This window comes from Nycticebus coucang, chromosome 21, assembly GCF_027406575.1.
Source record: "Nycticebus coucang isolate mNycCou1 chromosome 21, mNycCou1.pri, whole genome shotgun sequence".
NCBI classification, from domain to species: domain Eukaryota; kingdom Metazoa; phylum Chordata; class Mammalia; order Primates; family Lorisidae; genus Nycticebus; species Nycticebus coucang.
The window spans coordinates 61,266,450-61,294,343 of NC_069800.1; the positions used below are offsets into that span (position 1 = coordinate 61,266,450).

At 46.2% G+C, this 27,894-nt stretch overlaps 1 protein-coding gene across 2 annotated transcripts in view; it reads left to right on the top strand.

Moving 5' to 3' along the window:
• CASS4 (Cas scaffold protein family member 4) overlaps nt 1-25,181 on the top strand; it is a 39,381-nt gene extending 14,200 nt beyond the window's left edge. Inside the window, exons 2-7 of one of the 2 annotated variants that reach the window (XM_053573449.1) lie at nt 6,976-7,398; nt 14,478-14,579; nt 17,620-17,700; nt 18,518-19,801; nt 20,913-20,990; nt 23,625-25,181. In XM_053573449.1, coding sequence (XP_053429424.1) covers nt 6,976-7,398; nt 14,478-14,579; nt 17,620-17,700; nt 18,518-19,801; nt 20,913-20,990; nt 23,625-24,035 — 2,379 coding nt within the window. In that variant the 3' untranslated portion in view covers nt 24,036-25,181. The remainder of the gene's footprint in view (nt 1-6,975; nt 7,399-14,477; nt 14,580-17,619; nt 17,701-18,517; nt 19,802-20,912; nt 20,991-23,624) is intronic. The other variant, XM_053573450.1, reaches the window with a different exon arrangement.
• The last annotated feature ends 2,713 nt before the right edge of the window (nt 25,182-27,894 follow it).

Consider the following 27,894-nt stretch of genomic DNA (forward strand, 5'->3'; position numbering starts at 1 on the left):
CGGGTCATCTCAGCCTGGGAGGGGATTTCCCTCCTAGGAACAGAGCTGATGGAGGAACATAAGTGAAGAGGCAGCAGGTGGCTGCCCCACAGGCTCACCTCAGCCACTCCTGTCTGGAACTGTCAGTGTTGCCGATGACGCTTCACGCCCCGAAGGCAGACAGAAAGCACAGGGACGGGTTGGCCCTCTATACTCCTTCAGCCCTGTATTCCTGCAGTCCCACTTCTCTTTCTCAAGGCTCACCTCAAGTTGGCACCGCGTCCCCCACTAGCCCCTTCCCTATCAGAAATCCAGCCTCCACGCTCAGCCAAGCCACAGGCACTTGCCCCCTGCACTGGGCGATGGCTTTGATTAGCCTCTTGGCTTTGTGTGTTCTGTGCCCAGAACCCAGACACAAACAGCAGCCACTACGAAAATCCAGACCCAGGTCCCTTGTTTACCTTTTCCAGTTCCTCCAGCTCCACACACCCACACACACACACACACACACACACACACACACACACACACACACTCACTCACTCCCTGCAGCCTCCATACATTTCTCTTCCTCTGCCTGGGTGCTCTCCCGCAACTCCTGATCTCACTAACTCCTACTCATCCCCATGGAAGCTTCCATGACCACTTTATCAGGTAAACTTTCCCCACGCCTGCACTTGCCACTACTTCCCAACTGCACTCGAACTCTCTCACAACTTCCTGTATTTTCTTTCCACTGCGCTTAAAAGAAATAGAATCCCTCTACTTATTTCTGTGAACACTTGGCTGGAAGTCATCTCCTCCACTAGGGCGCGTGTAGCATGAGCTCAGGAATGATTGTTCTTTGCCACTGCATCTCCCGCAGGGCGCCCAGCAGAAGGGAGCTGCGTGAGACGACCTCAGAGGGTGAATGGAAGAAGTGTGGCTTCTCAGCTCTGTCCCACTGCAGCTAAAACCACTCCATCCACTGCTGATTGGGTTTATTTATTTATTTTTGTTGTTGCAGTTTTTGGCCAGGGCCAGGTTTGAACCTGCCACCTCTGGTATAGGGGGCCGGCACCCTAACCTTTGAGCCACAGGCGCCACCCATGCTGATTGGGTTTAGATCAGCCCTTTGCATCTGGTGGATGTACAAAGGTCTCCCCAGTTGGGTTTTCATCACTGTAAAAGTCATGTGTCTTTGCCTTTGTTTCCCTAAGCTCCTCCCCCTCCTCCCTCCCAAATGCTTATTCAATTTCCTTTCCCCTCTCTCAGCTTCTGTATGAAGATGGACATTTGGGGGAAATGTCCTTTTTGGAAACTGTTTAAGAACCTTTCTTCCATTGTACCTGGAACCTAATTGCCTGTGTGCCCACAGGGAACAAAAATACAAACACATGCCTCCTTCCCCTTCTTAAATATTTACATAAATGTTTCCAAGTTAACACCCTATTAAGGAGCATTTTGTATGCGGTCTGGGCAGCAATTCCGATGGTTATTGAATTCCTTTGCGGTGGCCTGGCAGCTGCTTCCACCTGTTATCCTTAAAGAGCTCAGCACAGTGCCAGGAGCTCCAGTGCACGGTGAATGTTTGCTGCTGCTGTGACATGTGTTCTCACCCCACAGCCACCTGGCCATGAGCACCTGAGTCTGGCCGTGTGTGCAGTGGTCAGGGGCCACTCCTGAGCTGAGACCTGAAGGCAGAAATGTGTTCTGAGCAGAAGGAATAGCAAGGCAAATGTCCTGAGGTGGACGTGGGCCTAGGGCATCTAAGAAAAGTAAGAAAACAGGTAACTGCAGGGAAATTAACCAGAAGAGGAGCAGAGAACCAGGGAGCTAAGCCACACTAGGGAGGTTAGGTGCTGCTTTAAGTACAATTCTAAACAGTTAGAGGGTGTTTTTGTTTTTGTTTTGTTTTGTTTTAGCAAGAGATCACCACCATTAAATTATGTCTATAAAATATCACCTGGCTGGTGTCTGGAGATGAGATTAGAAGAGAAAAAGCAAAAAAACAGGTGTAAAGAGACCCTTTAGAGTCCAGCTGACCTTGGACAAGTCATTGGATCTCTCTGACCCTCAGTTTTCACATCTATAAAATGGTGAGAAGAAAACCTACCTCTGAGGTTCTGAGAATTAAGTGGTGTAACTGTTTCACTGCCCCAAAGATAGTCAGAAAGATTACAATTTATTACCTCATATTGAATATAGAGACCTGTTTTCCCTCCTTTCCAGGTAGGGAACTCTCCAAGACTTCCCATGTGAGTTTCATTCTTCTTGTATAACTAACTTCGGGAGTCTCTGCTATTAAAATGCTGAGACATTATTGATTGATGGCATAAGGTGTCCAGAGACACCCCTTAACAATTCTAATGATACACTATATAGAAGGGACTCATGTTGGGCTGCATATTTAGAGGTTTGGTTTTTTTTTTTTTCTGGGAGTTTACAATTTTTGAAGATGTTGTCCTGAAGACAGCACACCGAAAGTACAAAGTAAAACATATATGAAGAGGAAGATTATTCTGTCTTTTATTTTTATTTATTTATTTATTTTTTTTGCAGTTTTTGGCTGGGGTCAGGTTTGAACCCGCCACCGCTGGTATATGGGGCCGGCACGTACTCCTTTGAGCCACAGGCGCCGCCCAATTATTCTGTCTTGAACAGCTGTTGGTGCTCAGTGGGGTGAATAATACTAAAAGTCCATTGTTCTCTGGGGGAAAAAGTCTCTGCTTTCAGAGTAGGCAAATCCACCAGCTAAGCTGCCAGGAATCTGGACACTTCTGAGCACCTGCCATATTGCAACAACTGCTCTGACCAGACATACACACCGTCTTGTTTCTAGACAAACGCAAGCACTTCTCAGTTGATGAGCTTTTTCTTTTAAAACTGCTTTAATGGTATTTCATGGAAATTGTGGAGATTGTGTTTGTATTTTCCCTTTCTTCCCAGTACAGATGGTTGAAATATAATTTTCATAAAGTTAAAATCATGACTGTCATGCAAATATAAAATGAAATGTCAAAGAATTTTATAAATTGATTAAATGAGGGAACCAATAAGGTGTTAAAACCAGGTCAAAGATCATTGAGGAAGTAGGTATTTATAGACAATTTAACTAAGAGAAAATAAGAAGTGGTTGCAGGGCTAGATGGGAAACCTGTTAAAGTCCTATGAGGTATAAATTGTAATCTTTCTGACTATCTTTTCCTATTGAACAAAAATTATTTGCCTCTTAAACAATATCTATAAAGTAGCATGTAACTTTGCTAATTCTTGGCCTCTAATCAATACTTTTTATAAGTCTCTAAACCCTAATCCCTTAAGTGCTTCATCTCTGCTGGGTTCCCCAAGCTGAGCTCCCACATTCATGTGAAACCTACTCACAATGCGTTTGAGGGAGACTGAGTCAGTGTGCAGATTAGCCAGGCCTTGAAGTCTGTTCATCATCCAGACATCTCTGTAGGTCCCCCCAAAATATGGGCAGTGGCTCAAAGAGAGCTTCCTCCTTAGAGTACTTTAGACAGAAATAGGAGCTCTCGTCTTGGTTCTCTGTGACTTTTTATCTCCTAAAAACTTGAAAATGGGGGCATTACATTACTCATTCCTATCCATTAACTCAACAAGTAGCTAATGCTCTCCTGCTATGTGCTGGACCCCGGAGGATGTGATTAAGAAGGAGGAGGGTTTAGCCCCTCCTGTCCTGGGACTTATGTTCTAGGAGGGAGACAGACACTGAACTCATGTCTGCCCACCCAATGAATTAAAAACAAATGTGGGTGGCACCTGTGGCTCAAAGAGTAGGGCGCCTGCCCCATATACCAGGGGTGGTAGGTTCAAGCCTGGTCCCAGACAAACCTGCAAAAAAAAAAAAAAAATGTGGCTTGGCACCTGTGGCTCAAGCAGCTAAGGCACCAGCCACATACACCTGAGCTAGCAGCCCGGGCCCGCCAAACAATGATGGCTACAACCTAAAAAAAAAATGGGATTAAATACTGATGTAGAGATGTGTTGACCAAAAAAAAAAAAACAGTGATATCTAGTTTGGTCTGGAGGAGGGTGTCAGGGAACCCTTTGTCTAAGAAAGTGACATTTAAGATGAGGCTAGAAGGGTGTGTGGGATTTCCCGGGGGGGAAGCTGCAGACTGTTTGGGGGTAAAAGAAACAGCATGTGTGAAGACCTGAGCCCTCAAACAGGGTGGTGCCCATGGGTTCTGGAGGGGAAGTGATACCGCAGAGGCTGGAGGTCTGGGCAGGAGCAAAGGCACACAGGGCCTCAAAGGTTTAGGCAGAGTTTACACTTCACCAAAAGGGTAGTGAGGAGCCCCTGAAGGGTGGTAGAGAAGTGAACGGCATGATCAAAATCTGTGTTTCTGAAAACTCAAGCACTGGACACAGTAAACATTCAGTACATGTTTGCTGGATTTGTTAAGGGACAGGTGGCTGACCCACGGAGACACTTCATGGGATGGCTCACCCCTAGAAGGGCTGTCAATGTTTCCTGCTTCTCCGTTAAGTCATGTAAGCTCACTGGACTCATACAAGTGATAATTTTATATCTTCCCTTTAAGCAGGACCCCATTTCTTTAAAACAAATTTGAAGTAAAAATTAAAAACAGAAAACAGAGCTATACATGTAGCAATGTTGCCTTGTATCCACACTGGCCTGCTTATCTGTTTAAGATGGTATTTTTAGGACTGGCCATCCAACTGCATTTTTGTAGGAGAAAAAACATTTTATGTACAAAGCACAATAATTCTCTAGAAATGTAATAGGATGTTGTTCATTTTTGCTTTATTTATGAACTATATGTGCAAGGGCTAATGAATACAAAAAGTGTAATTAATCGGAAGAAAGAAAAAACAACTGGAAGAATAAATACCAAAATGGAACCAGCAGGTATCTTTGAATTATGGGAAATTTTTATATTTTTCCTTTTCTTTCTCTGTATTTCCTAATTTTTCTGTAACGAACAGGTATTGATATGTGAGGTCTGACAATTAAGTTCTTGAACTCATCCTAGAAAAAGTGCTCCATACCTCATTGCTGAATATCATTATAATCACTTTCAAAGTACTTCCCTTGGGAAGCTATGCACCAATGCCAGCACCCAGCCCACCCTTCAAAACAATTTTGGAATTCTTTTTCTGGAATTGCCATCAGAGCTGTTGTCATACAAAGTCTGACAATTAAGTTCATGAACTTGCCACCATCTGCTTCTTTTGGCAGCACCATACAAACAACTCAGTAAAGTTTCATAACCTTGGTATATCAGTGTCTTACGGCTGTGTTCATGCGGATGTGTGGTGGTGTTTTGCTGAGCAACATTCGGTATCGTTGTTGTGTGTTTTTGTGTGCCGTATGCTCTGATGACTATTCCAGAAAAAGAGTTACAAAATTACTTTGAATGGCGGATTAGGCACTGGCATCAGTTCATAGCTTCCCAAGGGGAGGGCTTTGAAGGTGACCATAATGATATTCAGCAATGAGGTATGGAGCACTTTTTCTAGGATGAGTTCATGAACTTAATTGAAGGACCTCATAATAAAAGGAGAAAAGGGACTGCTTTAAAACCTGCAGAAACAAGTGCCTTCATGCATTATCATGGAAAGTTCAGGCTTGGTGTCTGTAACTCAGTGGTTAGGGTTCCAGCCACATACACCGAGGCTGGCGGGTTCAAACCCAGGCTGGGCCTGGTAAACAACAATAACAACCGCAACAAAAAAATAGTGGGGCATTGGGGTGGGCACCTATAGTCCTAGCTACTTGGGAGGCTGAGGCAAGAGAATCACTGAAGCCCAAGAGTTTGAGGTTGCTGTGAGCTGTGACACCATGGCAATCTTACCAAGGGTGACCTAGTGAGACCCTGTCTCAAAAAAAAAAAAAAAAAGGAAAGAAAAATAATAATGGAAAGTTCAAATAATGGGGCCTTAAGCATCACTGCCATTGCAACAAGGTGTTTTTAGGGGGACTGTGTGGCTTACTGGAAGAGCATGAGTCAGAGAATTAGAGAGACTAGGTTTGATCCTGGCTGTATGACTGCAGATAAGTCATGAACCCCATGTCTTTCATCATTCCCTCATTAACAAACATGTATTGAGCATCTGCTGGTTCACTGAGCCTGGGCCAGATGCAGGGAACAGAGGAGCAAAGAACTAGAATGGAACCTGCGATCCAAGTTAGAAGAAAAACAGCAACAACCAGAAAATGGCAATGTAACATAATCATTATAACAGTAGCTGCCACCCTGTCCTGAGTTCTCACTAAATAGCAGGAATTGTTAATTCATACCATAACCCGGGCGGCGCCTGTGGCTCAGTGAGTAGGGCGCCGGCCCCATATACCGAGGGTGGCGGGTTCAAACCCAGCCCCGGCCAAACTGCAACCAAAAAATAGCCGGGCGTTGTGGCGGGCGCCTGTAGACCCAGCTGCTCGGGAAGCTGAGGCAAGAGAATCACGTAAGCCCAAGACTTAGAGGTTGCTGTGAGCCGTGTGACGCCACGGCACTCTACCAAGGGCGGTACAGTGAGACTCTGTCTCTACAAAAAAATAAAAAATAAATTAAAAAAAAAAAAATTCATACCATAACCCCATGCAGCAGGTATTACCATTATTCCCATTTTACAGATGAGGAAACGGAGGCTCGGAAAGGGTAGCTAATTTGCTCAAGGCTACACAGCCAGGAATTCCAACCCAACTATGTGTTATGCTGCACTCAACTATGGAACTATGAAGGTCACGGTTTCTACACGTCGAAACTGGACCATAGGGCATATCAGGGCAAGTCAGTTTGGTCTCGGAGTGTAGGTAAGTCTTCCCTGAGGACATGACATTTCTCCAGAGACCCCAAGGATGGGAAAGAATAAATCAAGCAAGAGTGGGGCCAAGAGCCTCTGGGATGAAAGAAATAAAATCAGATAGCAGTCATGAATCTGCACTCAGGTTTGTAAGTGGTGCCGGCCCCTTGGTCACTGGCCATGGTGCTAACAGGAATTCTCTTCTCCCTACCCCACCCCCAGACACTCCTGGCCAGGGCACTTTATGACAACTGCCCTGACTGCTCTGACGAGCTGGCTTTCTGCAGAGGGGACATCCTGACCATTCTGGAGCAAAATGTGCCAGCAAGTGAAGGCTGGTGGAAATGTTTGCTCCACGGGAAGCAAGGCCTGGCCCCTGCCAACCGTCTCCAAATCCTCACAGAGGTTGCCACAGACAGGCCCTGCCCTGCGTTCCTGCGAGGCCTGGGAGAAGCTCTTGCCCACTCAGAGGAGATCTACCAGGTGCCCACTCTGCTCCACCCTCCTCCACTAGGCCCCGTCTACGAGCAGATGAAGAGTTGGGTAGAGGGACACACTACCCCCGTCGCCCAAGTCTACGAATTCCCCGACCCTCCCACCAGTGCCAGAATCATCTGTGAGAAGACTCTAAGCTTTCCAAAGCAGGTATGCATGTTTCCAAAGGAAAAAGGTAGGTCAAGGGATGTGGACACATCCAGGGGCTTAACTGCCCTTGAGTCATAGGGGTCCCTCAGATCAAATGTGAAAAATGGGACCCAGATCATTGGCAATCATGACTGGGGAGCTTGTCCACTGGGCCGGGGTGGAGAGCCCTGTGTCCCCCCACCTTCTCATCATTCACACTCCTGGGTCCCTGTGATTCCCCAGCTCCCAAGACTGGCCATGCTCAGTGGGCAATAGACGTGAGTGCAATTGTGTGGGGAGGCATCATGAATGTCCATGAAGGAACACCAGGGCTGCCAGTGGAAAGGGCAGGGTTGAATTTCTAGCAGTTCAAAGCAAGAAGTTACTCATCCATTTAAAATGCATTTCCCTTGAACCCAGAAGTTTCACTTCTGGAATTGCTACAGAAATACACTAGCAGGCAAACATGTGTCTGGATGAGGAGGCTACGGCCACTACAGCACTATTTGTTACAGGGAAGAACTGAGGATGCCTGAAGGTCTAGTGTGCTTTGTCATTATGGTTTAGAGACAGGGTCATATAGCTCACAGTAGCCTCAAACTCCTGAGCTCATGTGATACTTTTCCCTCAGCCTCTTGAGTAACTGGGTCTACAGGTGTGCACCAGCTAATCTTCTCATTTTTTATTTTAGGGATGAGATTTTACTATGTTGCCCAGGCTGGTCTCGAACTCCTAGGCTCAAGCAATCCTCCTTCCTTAACCTCTTGAGTTGCTGGGATGACAGGTGTGAACCACAGCACCTGGAAGATTCCTAAATATTTGTTAATGAGAGGACTGATGACACAAATTTTGGCATATCCATGGCACATTACTGTGCAGTAATTTAAAAAGATGAGGCATTCCTAGGAGGTAGTTATGAGTGGGAGGAATGAGCCATTTAAACCAAAACCAAGCACCAACTCCAGATTCTGTACATGAATCTGAAGACCTGGAGAGTCATAGGGGTCCCTCAGATCAAATGTGAAAAATGGGACCCAGATCATTGGCAATCATGACTGGGGAGGAACACCCCGAGGGTGGTTACCACGAGGAAGTGGAATTGGTTAAAGAGAAAGCGAAAGAAGGCAGTGAACAGGGACCTTGATTTTTATTTACTCTCATGTCCCCAGAACTTAGGACCGGGCCTGACCTGGGCTAGGTGCTCAACACAAACTTGATGAACAAATAGATCAGGAAGTTGATTTTTATGCCATATTGAACATACATGATATCTGTAATTTTTTAATATTCATTTTTTTAAAAAACAGAGGAAAAGAAACATTCAGCAAATGAGAAAGAAAACTTTTTTTAAAATAAGGGAAAGAAGTAAAAGAAGGAAGGAGAAAAATAATATTCTGTTCTCCCCCAGGGCCTGGCCTTCATGATGTGTTAGGGATGGAGAGGCAGATGGCACAGTCCCCAGTCACCGCAGGCATTTCCTGCCATCAGATGTTTTGCCTTTAGCCCAAATGACACATCCCACCTGACCCCAGCTCTGGCAAAGTCTGTGTCCAGGGAAAAGGCTCTCCCCTGGAGTATGTGCCATGGGGACCCCGGGAACAGGCTGCTCAGCCCTCACGCCTCTTATACTCCAGGTTCCAAGGCTGCCTTCAAACAAGACCATGCTGATTAGGTAAAAAGTTCTGAATACTTAAAATTTTCTAACTCCCTAGGCCACAAGGCATGCACAAGACAGCTGGTATGTGGAGCAGCTGCCACACATAGGGGCTGGCTGCAAGCGCTGGCTGAGCCTCAGGGGACCCTAACTTTCTTTTCTAGAACAGCTGGCCCAGATCCACCTGGCCCAGATCTAGGTCTAGCGTGATTAGCTGTTGTCTGAGCAGGGCCCCGTTTCACCTAACAGCAACAAGTAACATTGGCTAAAGTTCATTAGAATTTTTTTCAAAGCCATTAAAAAAAAAAAAAAAATTCAATGGCTGGTTCCCCCACCCCTAAAAAATAAAGAAAACAGATGCAATGTCCTCCAGGGGTGTACTCAGGACCCCGCATAGCGCCAGGTTCCTACACAGTGCCAAGTAAATACTTGTAGAGTGAGTGAAGTTGACCACACACAACATGAGGTTTCAGAAGCATGGACACACCATCACCTTCCAGAGTGACACTGGTCTGAAAAGAAAGATGAATTTACTGCTGAAACTTAACTCAGACAAACAGGGCATTGGCTGTGAGATTTGTCCTTGACGTGAAGCATGTCAGCCATCTGAGCCCTCACTGTGACACAGGGACCAACAGGAACCACAGCAGCACAGGGGAATTCAGGCCCTCACTGCGCAGGGCAGGGCTTTGAGATGACCACGGTAAACACCCAGGCAACTTTTCTGTTTTTTCTTCCTTCCCTCCGTTCCCTCCACGTCTGCCCTATCTGCATTTTTGATCCCTCCCTCCTGCCCTCGCCTAATTTTTAATTTATTTTTAAATTTTTATTTCTAAAAATGTTTTGCCTTCTCCATGCTTGGGGTCTCTTGAAGCAAGGGATGTAATTCGTGGCGTAGAGACCAAGAGTACTGGCCCCTTTGGTTGCTGGGACAGCCACAGTGGTGACAGCTTTGTTTTTCTTTTTCGTCCTCTGCCTCAGGAGAGGATTGGACCCCACGATTTCTAAAGTCACCTATGGTTGTATCATTTTTTTCTGGGTTTTTTTTTTTTTTTTTTTTGCAGTTTTTGGCCAGGGCCAGGGTTTGAACCAGCCACCTCCAGTACATGGGGCCGGCGCCCTACTCCTTTGAGCCACAGGCGCCCCCTCATTTGTTTTTTCTAAATAATATCTCTTCTTCCTCTACTCCGAGAAGGAAGGAGCTAGAAGAACTATAATTGAAAAATAGTGATCAGTGAAGAATTTCCTGACTCACAGAAAAGACAAGCATCCCCTCCAGGCTCATGTAATCTGGCATTTAATCCCAAATCTAGGATAGCCCAGAAAGTACATTCCAGAAGTGGCCATTGGTAGGACCAACCAGGTCCAAGCCACTGGTTGTGAGCTGTTTCCCAAAGGCAAGTTCAAGGACCTGGGACACAGGCTGACTGAGTCTATTCATGGACTCCCCTTTATACTTGGGTTGATGACCTCCAGACTAAGAGTGGCCCCAAATTAAAACTCAAGAAGGTGGAAAGGTCATTTGTACCAAGTTGTCCTAAGAGAGGGATCTGCATGTCAGAGTTAGTTGTCTCTATACCGGAAGAGACTTCTGCGGACCTTTAGAGTAGAACAACTCTTCATTTAACAGATGAGAAAACTGATTTCCAGGGAAGTGAAAATGCTCACCCCCGGTCACTCAGCTGAGTAATCTAGCACATCCCTGCTGTGTGTGTGCGTGTCTGCCCCCTCAACAGAGCCTGTAACCTCCATCCTCCTCTACAAGACTCTGTGGCTGGAACTATGCCATAGTTCCAGTGAACTTCTTATTGATGCTTCACCCACAGATCCTAAGGGTCTAGGTCAGTCGCTAGAATCCAAGTCAAGAAATAGAACAAAAAGAGCATCCCTGAAGCCCTCTGTGCCTCTCTCTGTCACTTCCCCCGAGTAACCACTGTCTTGATCTTTATTGTACTTTTTATTCCAACTTCCTTAATATGATATGCTGGACTTAATATAATATGCTGGCTTGACTTACAAAACAAACAAAAAAAAACTCATAAAGAACATGTTTGATTTCAGTTTAAATTCAGAAGGGACTCTTTTTTTTTTTTTTTTTTTTTTTGTAGAGACAGAGTCTCACTTTATGGCCCTCGGGTAGAGTGCCCTGGCATCACACAGCTCACAGCAACCTCCAACTCCTGGGCTTAAGCGATTCTCTTGCCTCAGCCTCCCGAGTAGCTGGGACTACAGGCACCCGCCACAATGCCCAGCTATTTTTTGGTTGCAGTTTGGCCGGGGCCCGGGTTTGAACCCGCCACCCTCGGTATATGGGGCCGGCGCCCCACCGACTGAGCCACAGGCGCCGCCCTCAGAAGGGACTCTTTCGTATTTCAAGTGAAAAGGACTAGAGTTCTGATGAAATCGCTCTTGGACCCACTGGTTCCTAAACCGCAGTTTCCTTCTGTCTCCCTAACCCTTTTGAAACAGTGTTTCTCAAACATGTTCTTTAACTGATGGCCATCTCGAACCTACATTTTCCAAGAAGCAGTGGGCATTTTTGAACTGGCTTCTTTCCACCTGCGATGTCATACACAGGAAAGTCCCTTTGCTCTGTGGAGATTCTCTCATGGGCATATACCCACAGTTGGCCGAAGGAATGAAAAAGGACCTGAAATCACAGGGAGGAATGAGGGATGGAGCAGCTTTGGAAAGGGTCCATGGTGGGAGACAGCTTGGAGTGTTTGAATAAGTGTGGAGGGGAGTGGGGGTCATGGCCCATGGTCGAGGACACTCACTCAAAGTCCCTGGGCTTGGACAGTGCATGGCCTATTAGGCCTGGTAGGGGGCTTGGATTTAATTCATAAAACAATGGGGATCCACTGATGAGCTTATTGTAAACCAGTGACCCTAAGACCAATGGGGACATAGTTAAGTTTATTAACTGTAAAGAGGAAGGTCCCAGAGCGGAAGGACCACAGGGCAGCTCACAGAGCAAAAGCCAGCGGAACTGTGGGATGAGGGGAAGGTGGGGTTGGGAGCAATGCAGAGGAAGCCATCTCTCCTAGGCTGTATGTAAAACAGGCAGCAGGTGAAAGCTCAGTACAAGCCCAGGCGGCAAGGTGGGCACAGGCTGCTCTTTATTTGCTGGGCCCGGGAACCCAGGGGGCGAAGGGGGCGAAGGCTGCTTCTCTGTGTCTGCGACTCAGCTCCCCAGACAAAAGTGGGCTGTTTGCTCCCTGCTGACAGCACTTCAGACAGCTACACTGCTGGCCACCTAGGCTTCTGGAAAACCAAGTTTCTCAAGGAGTAAGAAAGCAGTCGTCACTCAAAGAAGGGGGCTGTTTGGACACCTGTCAGCCACAGGGTGTCCTTGGGAGAAATGTTTACACTGTTTTGCAGCTGCTTTATCTGCGTCTGTGCTCCCAGCCAGATGAGTGAGTGGGCAGGTCTTTACACTCAGAGCTGGTTTTTACTGTCAAGCTCTGCACAGTCATTCACCACAACCAAACAAACAAATATTCACCGTGATGAACAAAGGGACCCTGAACTGGTCCGCGGAGGCTGCCCTTCCACCTGGACAGCCTGTCCCTGTCTCCACATGTTTAAATTCTAGCCTCCCCTGTGACCCAGCCTAGAAACCCCCTACTCAGTGACAGGTTCCTGGGGACCTGGTGGGAGGGACGTCCTCCCTGTCCCGGGTGCTCTGGGCTCTCTTCTTTTCTTCTCCCAGGCCCTGTCTCACGTCCCAACCCTTGTCCTAGGTTTGCCCACACCTTTTCCTGCTCAGACTTCAGGCCAGTGGCAAATAGCGTCCTCTACACTGTGCAGGACCACACGACCCTCCTTCCTAGGCCCCCCCAGAGACCCTAGTGCAAGGCTGAGGGAAGAGGGGGCTGGCAAGTGTGTTGTTTGGAAGCCCAGGAGGCGCCTTACATGTGCAAAGTTTGCATATTGCTAGCTCGAGGCAGCCTGTGTGCTCCCCAGCGTCCAGTCAACATCAGTGAGCTCTAGCAGGGGTGTCCAAGGGCCACATGCTGATTTCGTGAGAACATTTTTTTGCACCTCTATGGTGTTAAATGCCACATAAAAATATGCATGGGCCTTTTGGTTTTTGATTTTTTTTTGTTGTTGTTGTTGTGTTTGTTTGTTTTCCTAATCAGTTTTCATTAGTGTTTGTGTATTTAATGTGCAGCCCGGTACGACTCTTATTTTTCCAATGTGCAGTGGAGAAAAGCACAAGCTGGACTCCCCATTTCCATCTGCAGGCACAGAATCCGTGCTGAGAGAGATTGTTTTCCAAAATGGCATGAGCAATAACTGGCCACGTGCCGTTAATAGAATGTAAATCTGGTGCCCACTCTGCCCTTTGTAGGATAATATCTGCCCTCCTTCACTGACCGCTGCCTGTTAACCTTTCCCACATCCTCCTTTCTTCCCTCCCCGCCTCCTGCCACACACTCTTCCCTCACTTTCCCGAGCCCCAAATCACCACATTCTCTGCGCAGTTCTCTTCTGCCTCCGCCTTGGGCCAGCAGAAGCTGCACCAGATTCATCTGGTCACCTCCTCCTCCCCTATCACCACTCAGACCAGGTGACATGTCCTTATACAGACTCCATTAGGCCCTCCACCTGCAGTCTTAAAGCCCCTCTGCACCTCCTATTCACAGCCTCAGCCTTGTGACAGAGATACACACTAGTGCCCCATATGAGGGTCACAGGCCCCTGATCCCTAGAGAATATGACGATCACCTTAAAGTTGTTTCTTTTTCTTTTTTCTTTCTTTCTTTTTCTTTTTTGAGACAAAGTCTCACTCCGTCTCCCTGTACTGAGTGCCATGGAGTCATAGTTCACAGCAACCTCAAACTCTTGGGCTAAGGTGATTCTCTTGACTCAGCCTCCCAAGTAGCTAGGACTTACAGGCACCTGCCACAACATTGGTTGTTTTTCTATTTTTAGTAGAAATGAGGTCTTGCTGTTGCTCAGGCTGGTCCAGAGTGCTAGGATTACAGGCATGAGCCACCATGACCAGCCTCAAGCTTGTTATAGTGCAGGTCCCTGGACCCCCTCAATGCACAGAGATTCAGAACAACAGGTGAGGGTCTAGGGCAGCAGTTCTCAACCTGAGGGTTAAGAACTGTATTAAATGGCCGCAGCATTAGGAAGGTTGAGAACCACTGGTCTAGGGCGTAAGAATCTGCCTTTTAATCCACTTCCCAGATGAAACTGGCACAGGCTGCAGTGGGCCAACATGGAGCAAGTCTGCCCTCACCCGGGGACCTGCGTGCCAGCATCTTGCTGTGTCAGGCAGTGGGTCTGAAGCGTGAAGAGCCCGCCTGTCATGGTGCCCGTGACAGCCTCCACAGTGTCACCAGGCTGTTTCTCCTTCTTGAGAGATAATTTGGAACATAATTGTGATAACCAGTATGACCTTTTCTTTCCCTCCCTCTCCTTTTTTCTCTCCAAGGACCTCTTCATGCTCCCCAGACCTGCGCAGGCCTCGCTGCCAACTCTGCCTCCCCAAGTGTATGATGTGCCTACCCAGAGCCGGGTCCCCTCAGCCCTCAAGGTGAGGCTCCTTCGGTGCCACCCAGAGTCTGGGCTGTCCATGTCACATGGACAATGCATTTCAGCTTCACCAATGGAGGTGGTGGGCATAGCCCACTCAAACTCCAAAACACACGTCACCACGCAGAGGCCGGCTTTGTAACCTCCTCTGTGCCCATGGAGTCAATGTCATGACCATCTGAATTCTGAATATTTAAAAAATATTGACTTTTTATTTGTAATAGACATTTTATATGTGCATGTGTGTACACATACACATGCGCATTTAGAAATAATAATAATGATAAGACCTTCAAGGATACCCACAACCAACAGCCTTATCTACAATTATCCTTGATTATCTTAACATTGATTGTCTTGGGGGGGATGCAATTTTAGCTGTTTTTTCTTAACTTACCTATATGCCACTGGTACATCAAATTTGTAAGGCTAGCTGCATATGATCACAAAAAAACAGCTTCCTGGGCAGCGCCTGTGGCTTAAAGGAGTGAGGCACCGGCCCCATATACCTGAGGTGGCAGGTTCAAACCCAGCCCTGGCCAGAAACTGCAACAACAGAAACACAAACAGCTTCCTCCTATTGTAGTCTATCAAAGGCGCTAGAGGCTCTGGCCACACTTGCAGCCTGCCCCACCACAGACCCTCTGCTGTATAGGGTCTAGGTGGGGCCCAGGGATCAGGAATTTGTAGAAATTTCCAAGTGATTCTAATGCACAGCCAGGCCTGAGGGCCACATTTCTATTCTAAATAAAACAAGCAGGCTCAGTGACTTTCTGGTCATACATAGGTAATAAATGTCCAGGCAGTAATCAAACTTTCTAGTTCATTTAATGCCAAAGCCCCTGCCAGGCTTGGGCTTGGGCCTGGGCCTGGGCTTGTGCAGTGGAAACCGAGGACTTGGAATCTCTATTGGCCCCTGTCTCAGGTTTCTACTGGCCCTGCACCCCTGTCACTCCTGCAGGAGGCAGTGGGGAGAGAGGGCCTGAGGGAGAAAGGCCCTACTTGCTGGGTCCTGGGTCAGCTGGCTGGCAAGATGCTGCAGGAGAGGTGTGTGGCAGCGGCTGGTTGGTTCTCTCCCCCAAGTGCCACGGCCTCTGCCCCCACCTCTGTGTAGAGAAGCTCTTATCAGCCAAGTCCCCCAGGGGGGCAAAAGCTTCTTCTCTGATGGATCCTCCCTTAGTTCTGGAGCTGGCAGGTCAGCTCCAATGGCCTCCTCCTGAGAGTGCCTCACCCCTTCTGCTTTAGTGCACATGACCTACACCTAGTCCATGGAAAACACACAGGCTCCCTCTGTTACATACAGACTCCAGAAGCACAGGCCTTAATTCTGGGCTTGAAACATTTAAATGACTTTAAAGTTTGCATGACCCACCTCACTCACCTCCCCCAATCCCACCCCACTGGGTCCCATCTTTATATAAAATTTTGACATTTGAGGCTGGGTACAGTGGCTCATGCCTGTAATTCTAGCAGTCTGGGAGGCTGAAGCAGGGGGATCACTTGAACTCAGGAGTTTGAGACCACCCTGAGTAAAAATAGAAAAATTAGCCCGGCATTGTGGTGGGCACTGTGGTCCCAGCTACTCAGGAGGCTGAGGCAAGAGGTTGGAGGATCACTCAAACCCAGGAGTTTGAGGTTGCTGGGGGCAACAGCATGAGATTCTGTCTTAAACAAACAAAAAAATTGACATTTTGTTCATCACGGTTTTTTGCATTAATTGTGATTTTTTAAATAATGCATGAAAATACTATTTACATTGATGACTGAGTTTTTTAATGTGCCCAAGGTGAGTGCTTGGCCCAAGAACAGGCCTTCCCCTTCCAGCCACCCCTCTGCATCTTATCATCAACCTCTCACCTCCCACTTTGTTTTACCCAAGCCAGAGTCAGCCCTCCCCTCCCCCATGCACTGTGACCTCACGGCCAGAGGGCCACCATCCCCAACTGAGAAGAATCCTCAGGAGACTCACAGCCCAACTATTCCCAGCCCTCTCCCTGGAATTTCCAGCTCTTTCTTTCTTTGCAAAATCTCTGTTGGTGCTCTCTCACCTAGCCTTGGAAATTGGAACCTATTTTTCAAACCCTACTGTATGCATTTCCTAATTACTGTACACGTTATATACAGAGGATGCCAAAAAACATATACACATTTTAAGAGAGGGGGGAAATGTATTAAATTTGTAATACTCAAGCTACATTTGACTTCTGCAATTACAGGAGGTGCTCAATGTGACTTGTATCCATCTGTTGTCGGTATATATTGAGTATTACACCTTCCATACAGTTTTTTGCATTTCTTAAAATGTGTATGCTTTTTTGGCACCCTCTGTATATTACATAATATGTATCATCTATCTCTCAAGCCATTGAAGAAGTTTGAGGAAGGGAGTGATGATCAGATTTTTAAGAAGCATGGTGCCTGGCACTTGGTAGGTCGCCAGTGTGAGGCACATTCATCGAGTCTCTCCGACCCTCTTTATTATGCGCAGTGTCTGAGCTCCTAGGCACTCAGTAAATATTTGCAGGACGAATAAATAAGTGACAAACACAAGAAACCTTCTATGGGGAAAAATAAACAAGAAAGACAGAAGATGTCCCAGACTTATTTATTCTTCTGGCTTAATTCAATCTTTCTTTTTCTTTTTTGTTTTTTTGGCCAGGGCTGGGTTTGAACCCACCACCTCCGGCATATGGGACCGGCGCCCTACCCCTTGAGCCACAGGCGCCGCCCGCTTAATTCAATCTTAATGCTAACTCACAGAAGGAGACAACTCAGGCACCTGCAGATCACTCTCTCTGTGTTCCCCCATCTTCAGTTAAGAAACTTTTTAAAGCACAAAATCCCTGTTGAACATACGCAGGCTGCAGCACAGTGACTTTCACCTTTAGTGTACCATGCCTGAAAGCCCCAGAGTCTTCAGTGATTTGTATTCCTTTGTAAAAAAAAAAAAAAAAAAAAAAATCACTGGAGAGGGGAATTTGTGGTGTGTAGCTATCAGGAAAGGAAAATCCAAGTTGTCCTCCTTTGTGGTCTCTCCCCAGGAGTCAGAGAAGCAGCAGCTATACGACATACCGGCCAGCCCCCGAAAGGCAGCCCTCTGTCCCCCAGACAGCCAAGCAAGTGTAAGTGTGAACAGGTGCTGCAGTGCAATGCCAAGAACACCCCCAGGTTCTCTGGGAAGTGGTGTTAGCTTGGCTGAAATTGGCAATGCAAATTTTTCATAATAGATGTTACTGCTTTTCAGGCAAAACCCCTGATTGCACTGGTGTTCAGGACAGGACTGGCTAACTGGTGTGACATAAGTCATTCAAGTTCTGCATGTCTTGCTTTTTGCGTGTTGGGTATATTAAGTTAGATAATCCCTGCAAAGAATCTGGTACAGAGCCTGGTACAGAGCAAGGGCTCAGATAACTGCTTCTGGGACACGTTGTGTTAAAGCGCTTTGTTTTTGTTATGGGGGAATGACTTCATCTGAAGTCTGCGTAACCCATGCTTATCATTAGATCCTACCATATGTGGGTCCCAGGGATGCACTTGTGCCCAAAGTTATTAGGGAACGCCCTAAAAAGAGGCGGCATCTCAGCAGTGTCACCAGGGATGCATAGGAATTTGCTGAATGGCAAGGAAAGGGCCGGAAGGGCAGTTAGAGCAGAGGAAGCAGCTTGGGCAAAAATCAAATACAGCGGTCTGACTAAGCGTGCTGACATCGGGGAAGGTAAACAGCTGCGTGGCTGGACCCCCAAGGAGGTGCTGGCAGGGGAGGCAGGGCTCAAGTGCCGGAGGTGGAGAGAAAGGGGGTTCAGGAGGAGGTGGGGGAGGGCCTTGAGTGAGAGAGAAAGTGGGAGCCACTAAAGGAAGGGGAGTGATGAGAAAAAGTCAGTCAGACCCTTTTTTGTCGCTACTAACATGTGCACCTGTGTGCTTCTTCCACGGGAGCAGGGTGCTCTGACACCAACGACCGCCTTAAAAAGGAAAGGCTACCACACATTACCAAATCCTCAGAAGCCAGACTGGATTTATGACACTCCAGTGTCTCTGGGAAAGACCAGTGTCAGAAATACAACTCCAATCAGCTCTGCAGAAGAATTGGGGCCCCACGCTCCTAGTTCTGCCTCCACTTTCTACAGTCCTCCAGGAAGCAGAGTCAGGTCCCTCACTCCACAGCTGAATGTGCCCGTGCAGAAAAAACTCAGTCTTCCAGAACTCCATTCTTACGGCTCTCCAGCACCCAAGGACTCATTCCCTTTGGAGGAAGGTGTCAGGTACAAGGTTCCATCCAGCTTTCTGATTCCCCGGGTGGAACAGCAGAACACGAAGCCCAATATTTATGACAGCCCTAAAGCGATGATGAGTATCCCTCGTGCTGGGAAGGAGCTGGGAAAAGCCGATGAGGCTGCAGAGAATTCCATGGGCCCAAATGCCCCATGGTTCTGCAGACCCACAGCCTCCCTGTCACCTGACAGATTATCCACCACCAGTCCCAACAGAGCTAGTGTGGTGTCTTCCTGCTCCACCATGTCCACTGACTCCTCCTCCAGCTCTTCCTCGGAAGACTCAGCAAAGGAGCTCTCCCTGGACCTGGACTTGGCCAAGGGGACAGTGAGGGCTCTGCAGCACAAGGTGGTCAGCTCTGCAGCGGGTCTGCTGCTCTTCGTAAGCAGGAAGTGGAGGCTCCGGGACCATCTGGAGGCCAATCTGGATGCCATCCGCAGGGCTGCTGATCACATAGAAGAGTCTGTAAGAGAATTTCTGGAGTTTGCCCACAGAGTCTGTGGGACTGCCTGGAAGCTCACCGACAGCAACTTTCAAGCCCGAATCAGGGATCAGCTACAGACAATCTCCAACTCCTACCAGATCCTGCTAGAAGCAAAGGAAAGCCTGGATGGCTGCGACTGGTCCCTGGAAGTCCTTGTGACTGACAACGTCCAAACCAGCCCGGATGACCTTGAGAGGTTTGTCATGGTGGCACGGACCATTCCAGAAGACATCAAGAAGTTTACCTCTATTGTTATTGCCAATGGGAGGCTCCTTTTTAAACAGAACTGTGAAAAGGAAGAGACAGTGCAACTGACCCCAAATGCAGAATTTAGGTGTGCAAAAAGCATCCAGCCTCCCCAAAGAGAAATCGAATCACACCAAAGGAAGACTCCTTTTACTAAGCAGAGGGAAAATGAACACTCCCCTGACCTGTTAAAGAAGTACGGGACAAATACCTGTGAACAGGTGAGCTCAGAGTTCCACGTGGCATAACAAAGGAGCATCACTTTTTACTAAATGGTCACCACTAAGTGAGATGCTAAGAATCTCTCAAGAGTGGTGAGGCTTTGGGAAGACACTGGTTCCATTTTTGAGAAAATAAAATTAATAAAAGTAGAATTCTAGATGAAACTTTATGAGTTAAAAAGATAAATATTTTATTATTAAGCCAGATAAGTCAGCATATTTGGGTTTCTTCTGTAAATTTGGAGGGGGGGTTGGGTTTGCCACAGATAACAGAATTAGGAAGATTTTAAAACTTTTTTTTTTGAGACAGTCTCACTTGGTCACCCTCTGTAGAGAGCGGTGGCATCACAGCTCACAGCAACCTCAAACTCTTGGGTTCAAGCGTTTCTCTTGCCTCAGCCTCCCAGGCAGCTGGACTATAGGCACCTGCCACAATGCCCGGCTAAGGATTTTTAAACTTTTTCAAATATCCGTTCCTTGAGTAGATTTTTTGTTTTAATTTAATTTTTTTTATTTCACCCTAACATGTTAAAAACCTCCCCATTTCCTTGAAATGTCAAAAGTTACAGATTTAGTCACTGTCAGTGTGTTTCTTAGCAACAGAAGAGGAAGTATAAACATTATGAAAATCCTTCCAGATTGTTCATGCTCCAGTCAGCCTCCAGACTTTGGCTACTCTCAGAAATGCTTGACTGGATAAGTTAAGATTTTCCAGAAAGAGGAGCTTTAAGTCAGGGATTCCGAGCCTCAGGAGGCCCAGCAGGTAACTCGGGGGCAGTGCCAAGGAGATAATTTGGCCCGGCCCGTGGTGTTCTGCTGAAATGCCTGGTGACATAAGGACTCCAACACAGTCTAGAAATTTGGAAATTTAAAATTTACATATATAGATCTCTTAAAAAACTGTGTGGGTCATTATATTAGGCCATGTTGCCGGGCAAAACTTAGCCCTTGGGCTGCCAAAGTCTCCTTCAGTTCCAAAGTCCTCAGCAGGCAGAACCATCATTAAAAAATAAGACAAGGAATGTTCAATTTTAAAGTGAATTAAACAGTTAGTCATATAGTAGTGTAAAAACTATTCAAATTGATGATTTGGAGAAATGTTATTTTGCAGAGTTTTCCTAGCCTAGAAGAGAAAGAAAAACTCATCTTGGAACAAAGGTTGGATAAAAACCAAGACCCTGGAACAACGGTAAGCTATAGCGCTCACTGTCCCGTACTTCTGAGTAACAAACTGTGCCCCTGCATTTGTTTCATCTTGCTAAGGATAATTCAGGGTTGGAGCCATGACTCCCACGTGTGTGTGGGGGTTGGTTTTTGCAGTTGTTTTTCCTTTTTTTTTAGGCAATAGAAAGAACCCCGGAGATCAATGAGCCTAGTGAACCCCAGGGGATGGAATGCGAACCATCAACATTAGTGGGTGCTGGGCAAGATCATGGTGGCCGTGGTACTGACAGAGTGCCCACTCACACTCCCTTTGGCATTCTCTTTTAATGTTTCTGGTTACAACAACAAAAGCCATTTTCTTTGGGGGCTTTTGTATTTTTAACACCTTTTTACACCGATGTTCTCTTTTTTTTTTTGGTTGCAGTTCAGCCGGGGCCGGGTTTGAACCCGCCACCCTCGGTATATGGGGCCGGCGCCTTACCGACTGAGCCACAGGCGCCACCCGGTGTTCTCTTTTTTAAATGCAAGATGTTATCCTTGTGCTCATTTTGATCGCTTACTTTCTATTTGTGGCAAATGACAGTAATTTTCCATTCACCGATTTTTTTTTTAGTTTTCTCTAAATTTAATTTAAGTAAAAACATTGAATCCATTTAAAGACAAAGTTGGAAGGCAGTGCAGGGTCAGAGGGAGGCAGGAAGTGTGTAACTGGTGAAGGCTGTGAAGGTTGTCTCAGCATAACTGAAGCTTGGGAAACAGTGAACCACTTCAACAACCTAGGTTACAGGGCCATGGAGGGCGGGAGAAAGAAAGACAAGGATGTCTAATGACGAGGACAAGGTCATGTGCCTTCTCAGAGGCAAATCAGGACAAGAACCCAAGCCTCCTGGCGCTCAGTTCTCCAAACTCCAAACACTATTTTTTTTTTCAATTCAATAAATCTTTACCGCTGAAAATCATGCTAGTTCGTTCAACATGAACTGTGCCTCAGACAAGTGCTTCTCATACTCAAGTGTTTCACCATCACCCAGAGGGCTAGTTTAACCTCAGGCAGCTGTGCCCCCACTCCCAGACTTTCTGAGAGGTCTGGGATGGAGCCCGTTGCTTTGCATTTCTAAGTTCCCAGGTCAGTCTGATGCTGCTGGTCCAAGGACCACACTTGGCAAGCCCCAGCTTTAGATGGGCAGGGCGTCTGCAGGGTGGGGGGCGCCAGTAACTGCTGGGTGGACATTTCTCCACTGTGTGTGCTGGACTGTCCAGCTTCCCCAGACTCCTCCCCACTAACTGCCCACCTAGTCAATGTGATTACCAAACCCATCTCCACACATTTCTAACACCCCAGGTGAACAATCATGATACATGTTTTTGTTAACTTCCTGCTACTATTTTCAAGCAAAGACGTGGATGATCCAGCGTCCAGATCATTGCTGCTTATTATTTCTAACCTCTGCTGCATTCGTCACACGCTCCCTCCTCCTAGAGTTCACCTTAACTGACACCTTAATCTTTCTTTCACTTTGTATTATAAAGATAATCATCGTTTTCATTTGCCAAAGATGAAATTCGAATAACAAATCACTTTTCCAAAGTGTACCTTCTTCCTCCTTATCTAACTCCTCTCCAACCCATCCAGCCATAGGGACACAGCCTCCTTTAAAAAAAAAATCACTCTTTTATGTCACATGTTGCTTCCAAACTGTAAATTTTGCTAACATAGGTAAATGATAGATTGTAATATTTAATGGAAAGAGAGAATTTCGGATTAGCCAATTTGACATGGAGCTCCAGATCCTAATTTGCTAAGTGAATAGTGCTGGGCTTCCTTTTCTTTTCTCTGAACTTCAGATTCTTCACCAATAAAATGCAGGAGCTTTCAGTGGGTGCGGGAGTTGATGCCACTAGGCTAGGTGCTAGGAATCTTTGCATGGCATATAGGCTGTGGGGAGATGTTGCTTCCATTTTCCATAAAATAAAATTCATGAAAGTAAAATTTAGATGAAACTTTATTAGCAAGTATAGTAAATACGTTAATATTTAAGGCAGATAGGTCAGTATATTTGATTCCTTCTGGAAATTTTTGGGGTCCTGACATACCCCTGATACCAGAATTAGGATTTTTAAATGTTTTAAAAATTATTCTTTCGCAGGGTCCAGTGGCACATGCCTGCGATCCCAGCTACCTGGGAGGCTGATGCAGGAGGATTGCTTGAGGCCAGTAGTCCAAGGCTGCGGTGAGCTAAGATTGAGCCACTGCACTCCAGCCTGAGTGACACAGCGAGACCTTATTGCTAAGAAAAGAAAATATATACATGTTTTTAAGCAGATTTTTAAGTCTCACCATCAAGTTTTCTTGAATTTTTGAAACTTATAAATTTATTAATTGCCAAGTGTTTCCTTAGAGGGGTTATGAAGAGGATTAAGTACAATTACATATAGTAGAGTGTATGCATTACAAGGTTGTAGGTATTATGTTACAGTACTTTGAAAACATTAACGTTGATGTGTTAGACAGATGCTGCAGTAGAGGGCTTCCCAAACGCAACTGAGCCTTTTCTTATAAAAGGTCTTACACATTGGGCAAAAACAGGAAAGGGTAGACAACCACAGCCTGTCGATTGAAAATCTATCTTTTACCTATTTGCTTCTTCCGCTTCTCTAGAATCCTCTCTCTCTAACACCCCAACCTTTGAGTCAGCAGACTCCCCAGAAGAAAATCCACCTTTCTGAACACTGCCGACTCTATTTCGGGGCGCTCTTCAAGGCAATCAGCGTCTTCAGCAGCAGCCTCGGCAACAGCCAGTCCCTGGAGACCTTCATCACGCAGAGCAAGCTGGTCATCATGGTGGGGCAGAAGCTGGTGGACACACTGTGCAAGGAGACGCAGGAGCGGGACGTGCGGAACGAGGTGCTCTGCAGCAGCAGCCACCTGTGCGGCCTGCTCAGGGACCTGGCACTGGCCACCAAGACAGCGGTGCTCACCTACCCGAACCCTGCCGCCCTAGGGCGCCTCCAGGCCCAGGCTGAGAGGCTGGAGCAGCACACACGGCAATTCAGAGGGACGTTGGAATGAGGACTCTGCCTGTGACTTTCTCTGCTAACCTCTGAGTTTCACATCCACGACCTGCAAGGCAGGGGCATAGGATGGCCTGAAACAGACATGCCACCTACAGCTGGTGTTATCAAGGGGCTAAGCAACCCCAGGACATTGGCTTACCCCACAGCAGGCCAGGAAAGAGAGTCAGACATTCCATAAGGACCATGTTACGTTTCGCATATTAGGAAGAGTATGCAGGGTCAGTGTTTGAAGTGATGCCATAGAAATAATTTCTTATATTAATTAAAACACATACTGCATATTTTAAATGCATTCATTCAACATTTATTTATTGGGCACCTACTATATGTCAAGCTCTAGGTACTGGAGACATAGTGGTCCTGCCCTCACGGAGCTTGCCGTATAAAATGATGAAGAAATACACGTACAATCTATCAGGTGCTAGAAGGAAAACAAAGGAGGGGAAGGGGAAGACAGCTTATTTTCAAATGATTGCGATTTGTCACATCTGTTGGAAAACTTCAGCAGAAGATCAGGTGTCCTAGACACATCTCACATCTCACAAATACCTTCACTGACTGGAGACAGCATCTCTGGGCTCTAAGTCCCCTGAAATGGTATCAAGTTCAACTCCTATCTCCCACTTTTTATTTGGCTAGCACCTTTAAAATGTTGACTGCTAGAAGGTTGATTATTTTTTTGAGTTAGTCTCAGGATCCTTAAAATAAGGATCCCATCTTTGTAAGTTTTCTTATTTTTGATTGAGTTAATTTTGTGACATTGGTATAAATTATATATCTGTATCTTGCACCAAAAAATATATATTTTTGCTATGTTACCTTAACTTAGTTAAAATACATGTTATACTTCCAATGTGACATGTTCTGTTGGGTTCCCTATTAATTTATTTTGTACATTATTCAGGGATGTCCAACCTCTTTTTTCCCCGCTGCACATCGAAAGAGGAGTTGTCCTGGGCCACACGTTAAATATATGAACACTAACAAAAACTGATGAGCAAAAAATTAGGTCTGCGTGTAATTTTCATGATATCCAATGCCACAGATAAGCAAAACAGGTCTCAAATAATCCACATGCAACCCACAGGCCACAGGTTGGACACCCCTGTTAGAGTCTGTATTGATAAATCCTACTGCTCAATTACAAAAACTATGTACTTTAGCAGTCTCAATCTGTTACAATTTATAATATGATTTAAACATAATCATGATTTTAAACATCGTTTGCAGCAGTCCTTTCTTTGGAAAAGTCTTTCATCCCTGTTGGCCAAGTTCTGGTACCAGAGTAAAGCCTTCAATGTTTGCTTTTGTCATTCAGAAGCTTCTCACTGGGGTTTTCAGGGAGATGCAGGAGAGGCCAAGTTCATATTCTCTGGACTCACTGAGAAATGAACCATCACCTGTGGTGGTGTGGACAGGAAGGTGTGGCGTGGGTAGGACACCCACACTGATTACAGATATGAAAGTGGTGGGGCGATCACCTCAAGTCAAACCACCTCCTCTTCCTCTCCTTGCAGTGAAGTCGAGCTCATGTTGCCATGGTTACACCATCCCTCCACTTCAAGTGAAGATCGGGTCTCCTAGACACATCTCAAACACATAAATACCTACACTGACTGGAGACAGCATCTCTGGGCTCTAAGTCACCTGAAATGGCACCAAGTTTAACTCCTATCTGCTACTTTTTATTTGGCAATCACCTTTAAAATGTTGACTGCTAGAATTGCCTCTGAATTGCTAGGTGTGATGCTCCAGCCTCTCAGCCTCATTATTTTTTTGAATTAGTCTCAAAAAAAAATAAAAAATAAGGACGCCATCTTTGTGAGGCTTGGTTCTCTGCAACTAGACAGACCCTGGAGAGAACCATACTTTGAACAGCTGTGATCTGCTTCAGTTGGGACTCATGTTAGAAGTGATGGAAAACCATATCCAATCTGTCTTAAGCAATAAAAGCAGTTCACTGCTTCAAGTATCTTAAAAATAATTCAGGACGGACTGGCTGCAAGGCTGGGCGTTTCGGGGGCTCCACCAGGGTCATTCAGGAGCACTTTCTCTGGTTTACTCCCGTGATTACAAGGTGGCTTTCCCAAGTGATGTCCTTCCTGATTCATGGCCAGAGGCCCAACAAGGGACTTCATTCTGCTTGGATTAGCTTAGCTCAGGTGCCTGCCCCTGAGGGCTCCATGGTGAGCAGGGCACAGAACACCCAAGTTGATTTAGACCTAGACTCGCCCCTACAAACACACACACACACACACACACACACACACACACACAAACACGTTCCCCCTCCCCTCAGCCACCAATGTACCCTGAGAGATGCAAAGGGTTGACTCTGTCAAGCATGGCAAAGTGTCTGAAGTTTCATCTTCAAAATGACAAGTTAGTTTGCCACTATTTTATGAATGCTGACAGAAGACATGAGATCCTGGGATCAGAGATCCAGGACCACCCCCAGACCCAAGGAGTCCCTAGAAGGACTTTCATGACTCAGAATACAGTCTAGTCACACTCACAGCTGTGACTTATTATAGTGAGATGATACAAAGTAAAATTGGCAAAGGGAAAAGGCACCTGGGTGAATCTAGGAGCACCAAGCCCAAGCTTCAACAGTCTCCCTCTCCCAGTGGAATCGTGCAGGACAGACTTAATTCCCCCAGCAACACATGTGACAACACATGTGAAATGCTGTGAACCAGGACAGGTCATGAAGCCTCAGCACTCAGGGGCCCCAAACACCTGCCTCTGCCTGGTACCTACCAAGTTTCCAGACTCCCAAAAGGAATGTAGGCATTTCAGCACAGATCATATTGTGTGTGCAAACAGTTTACGCAAGACAAGCCATTGTTATCCATTCTGGCGGTAGTGAGGATGCTCTCAAAATCCAAGTTCCCAAATGCCAATCAAAGGCCGACCTTGCAAGCAGGACTTTGTAAGGACACTAGTCAGGTCTGCTATGTTAACTCTGCCCTGCATGGAAGGAAAGGGCTCATCCTCACAGCATCATGGGCAGCACGGGTTTATCTTCTCATAACTGTTCTGCACCTTCCAAGTCCCAGGACACAATGCAGAGGTGGGCTCAGGTGGGTGCTATACATACAGGGCTAGAAACAAACACAAGGAACCTCAGTGTAGGGGGCCCCAGTATTTTACAACAGGCTCTAAGCAAACCTGAATGAGCTTTGCCTTTACTGTACTACACAGCACAAACCTCTCTGGGGGAAGAAATTATCTCTATCTTCCAAGGCTGCTGGCTACAAACATCCTGGAAAAGATGCTCCAGAACAAGATGCCGTCCATTCCTCTGCTCAGAAGCTCTCCAGCACAGTGGGAGACCCATGAAGACTCTCCTGACTATCAAGAATCAGGAATGTTGTTGCAAAAAGGAGTTGTTGTGTGGGGAGGAAAACAATAAATTGTTATTGCTGTGGACAACATATTTTTCATGCAATAGTAATAATAACAGCAGTATGACTGAATATTATTACTAAAGCACTGTTCCGATGCTTTAACTTAGGCCTTCATCAGTGAGTCTTCCAGAGCATCCTGGTAAATCCCATTTAAAAAGCTTTTTTTAGAGATGAGTTCAAACTGAAGACCAAAACCAAAACTGAAGTACAAAACCAAAACCCCTGAGTATAAAATAATGAAAAATGCTGCTCTTAGCCAAATGTTTCCTTCCCTTTTTTGAAAGAAAGCACTTCTAAGGGTGAATTTCCACTGATTAATTCAACAAGATGATTATTTCAGAGAAAAGTTTTTCAAATACAATTACATTTTTTTAGTTTTTGACAACATTTTGCTAAGTGTTTTTGCTTAGTGCCCAGAATTCTGTACCATTTCCTCCCAAGGAA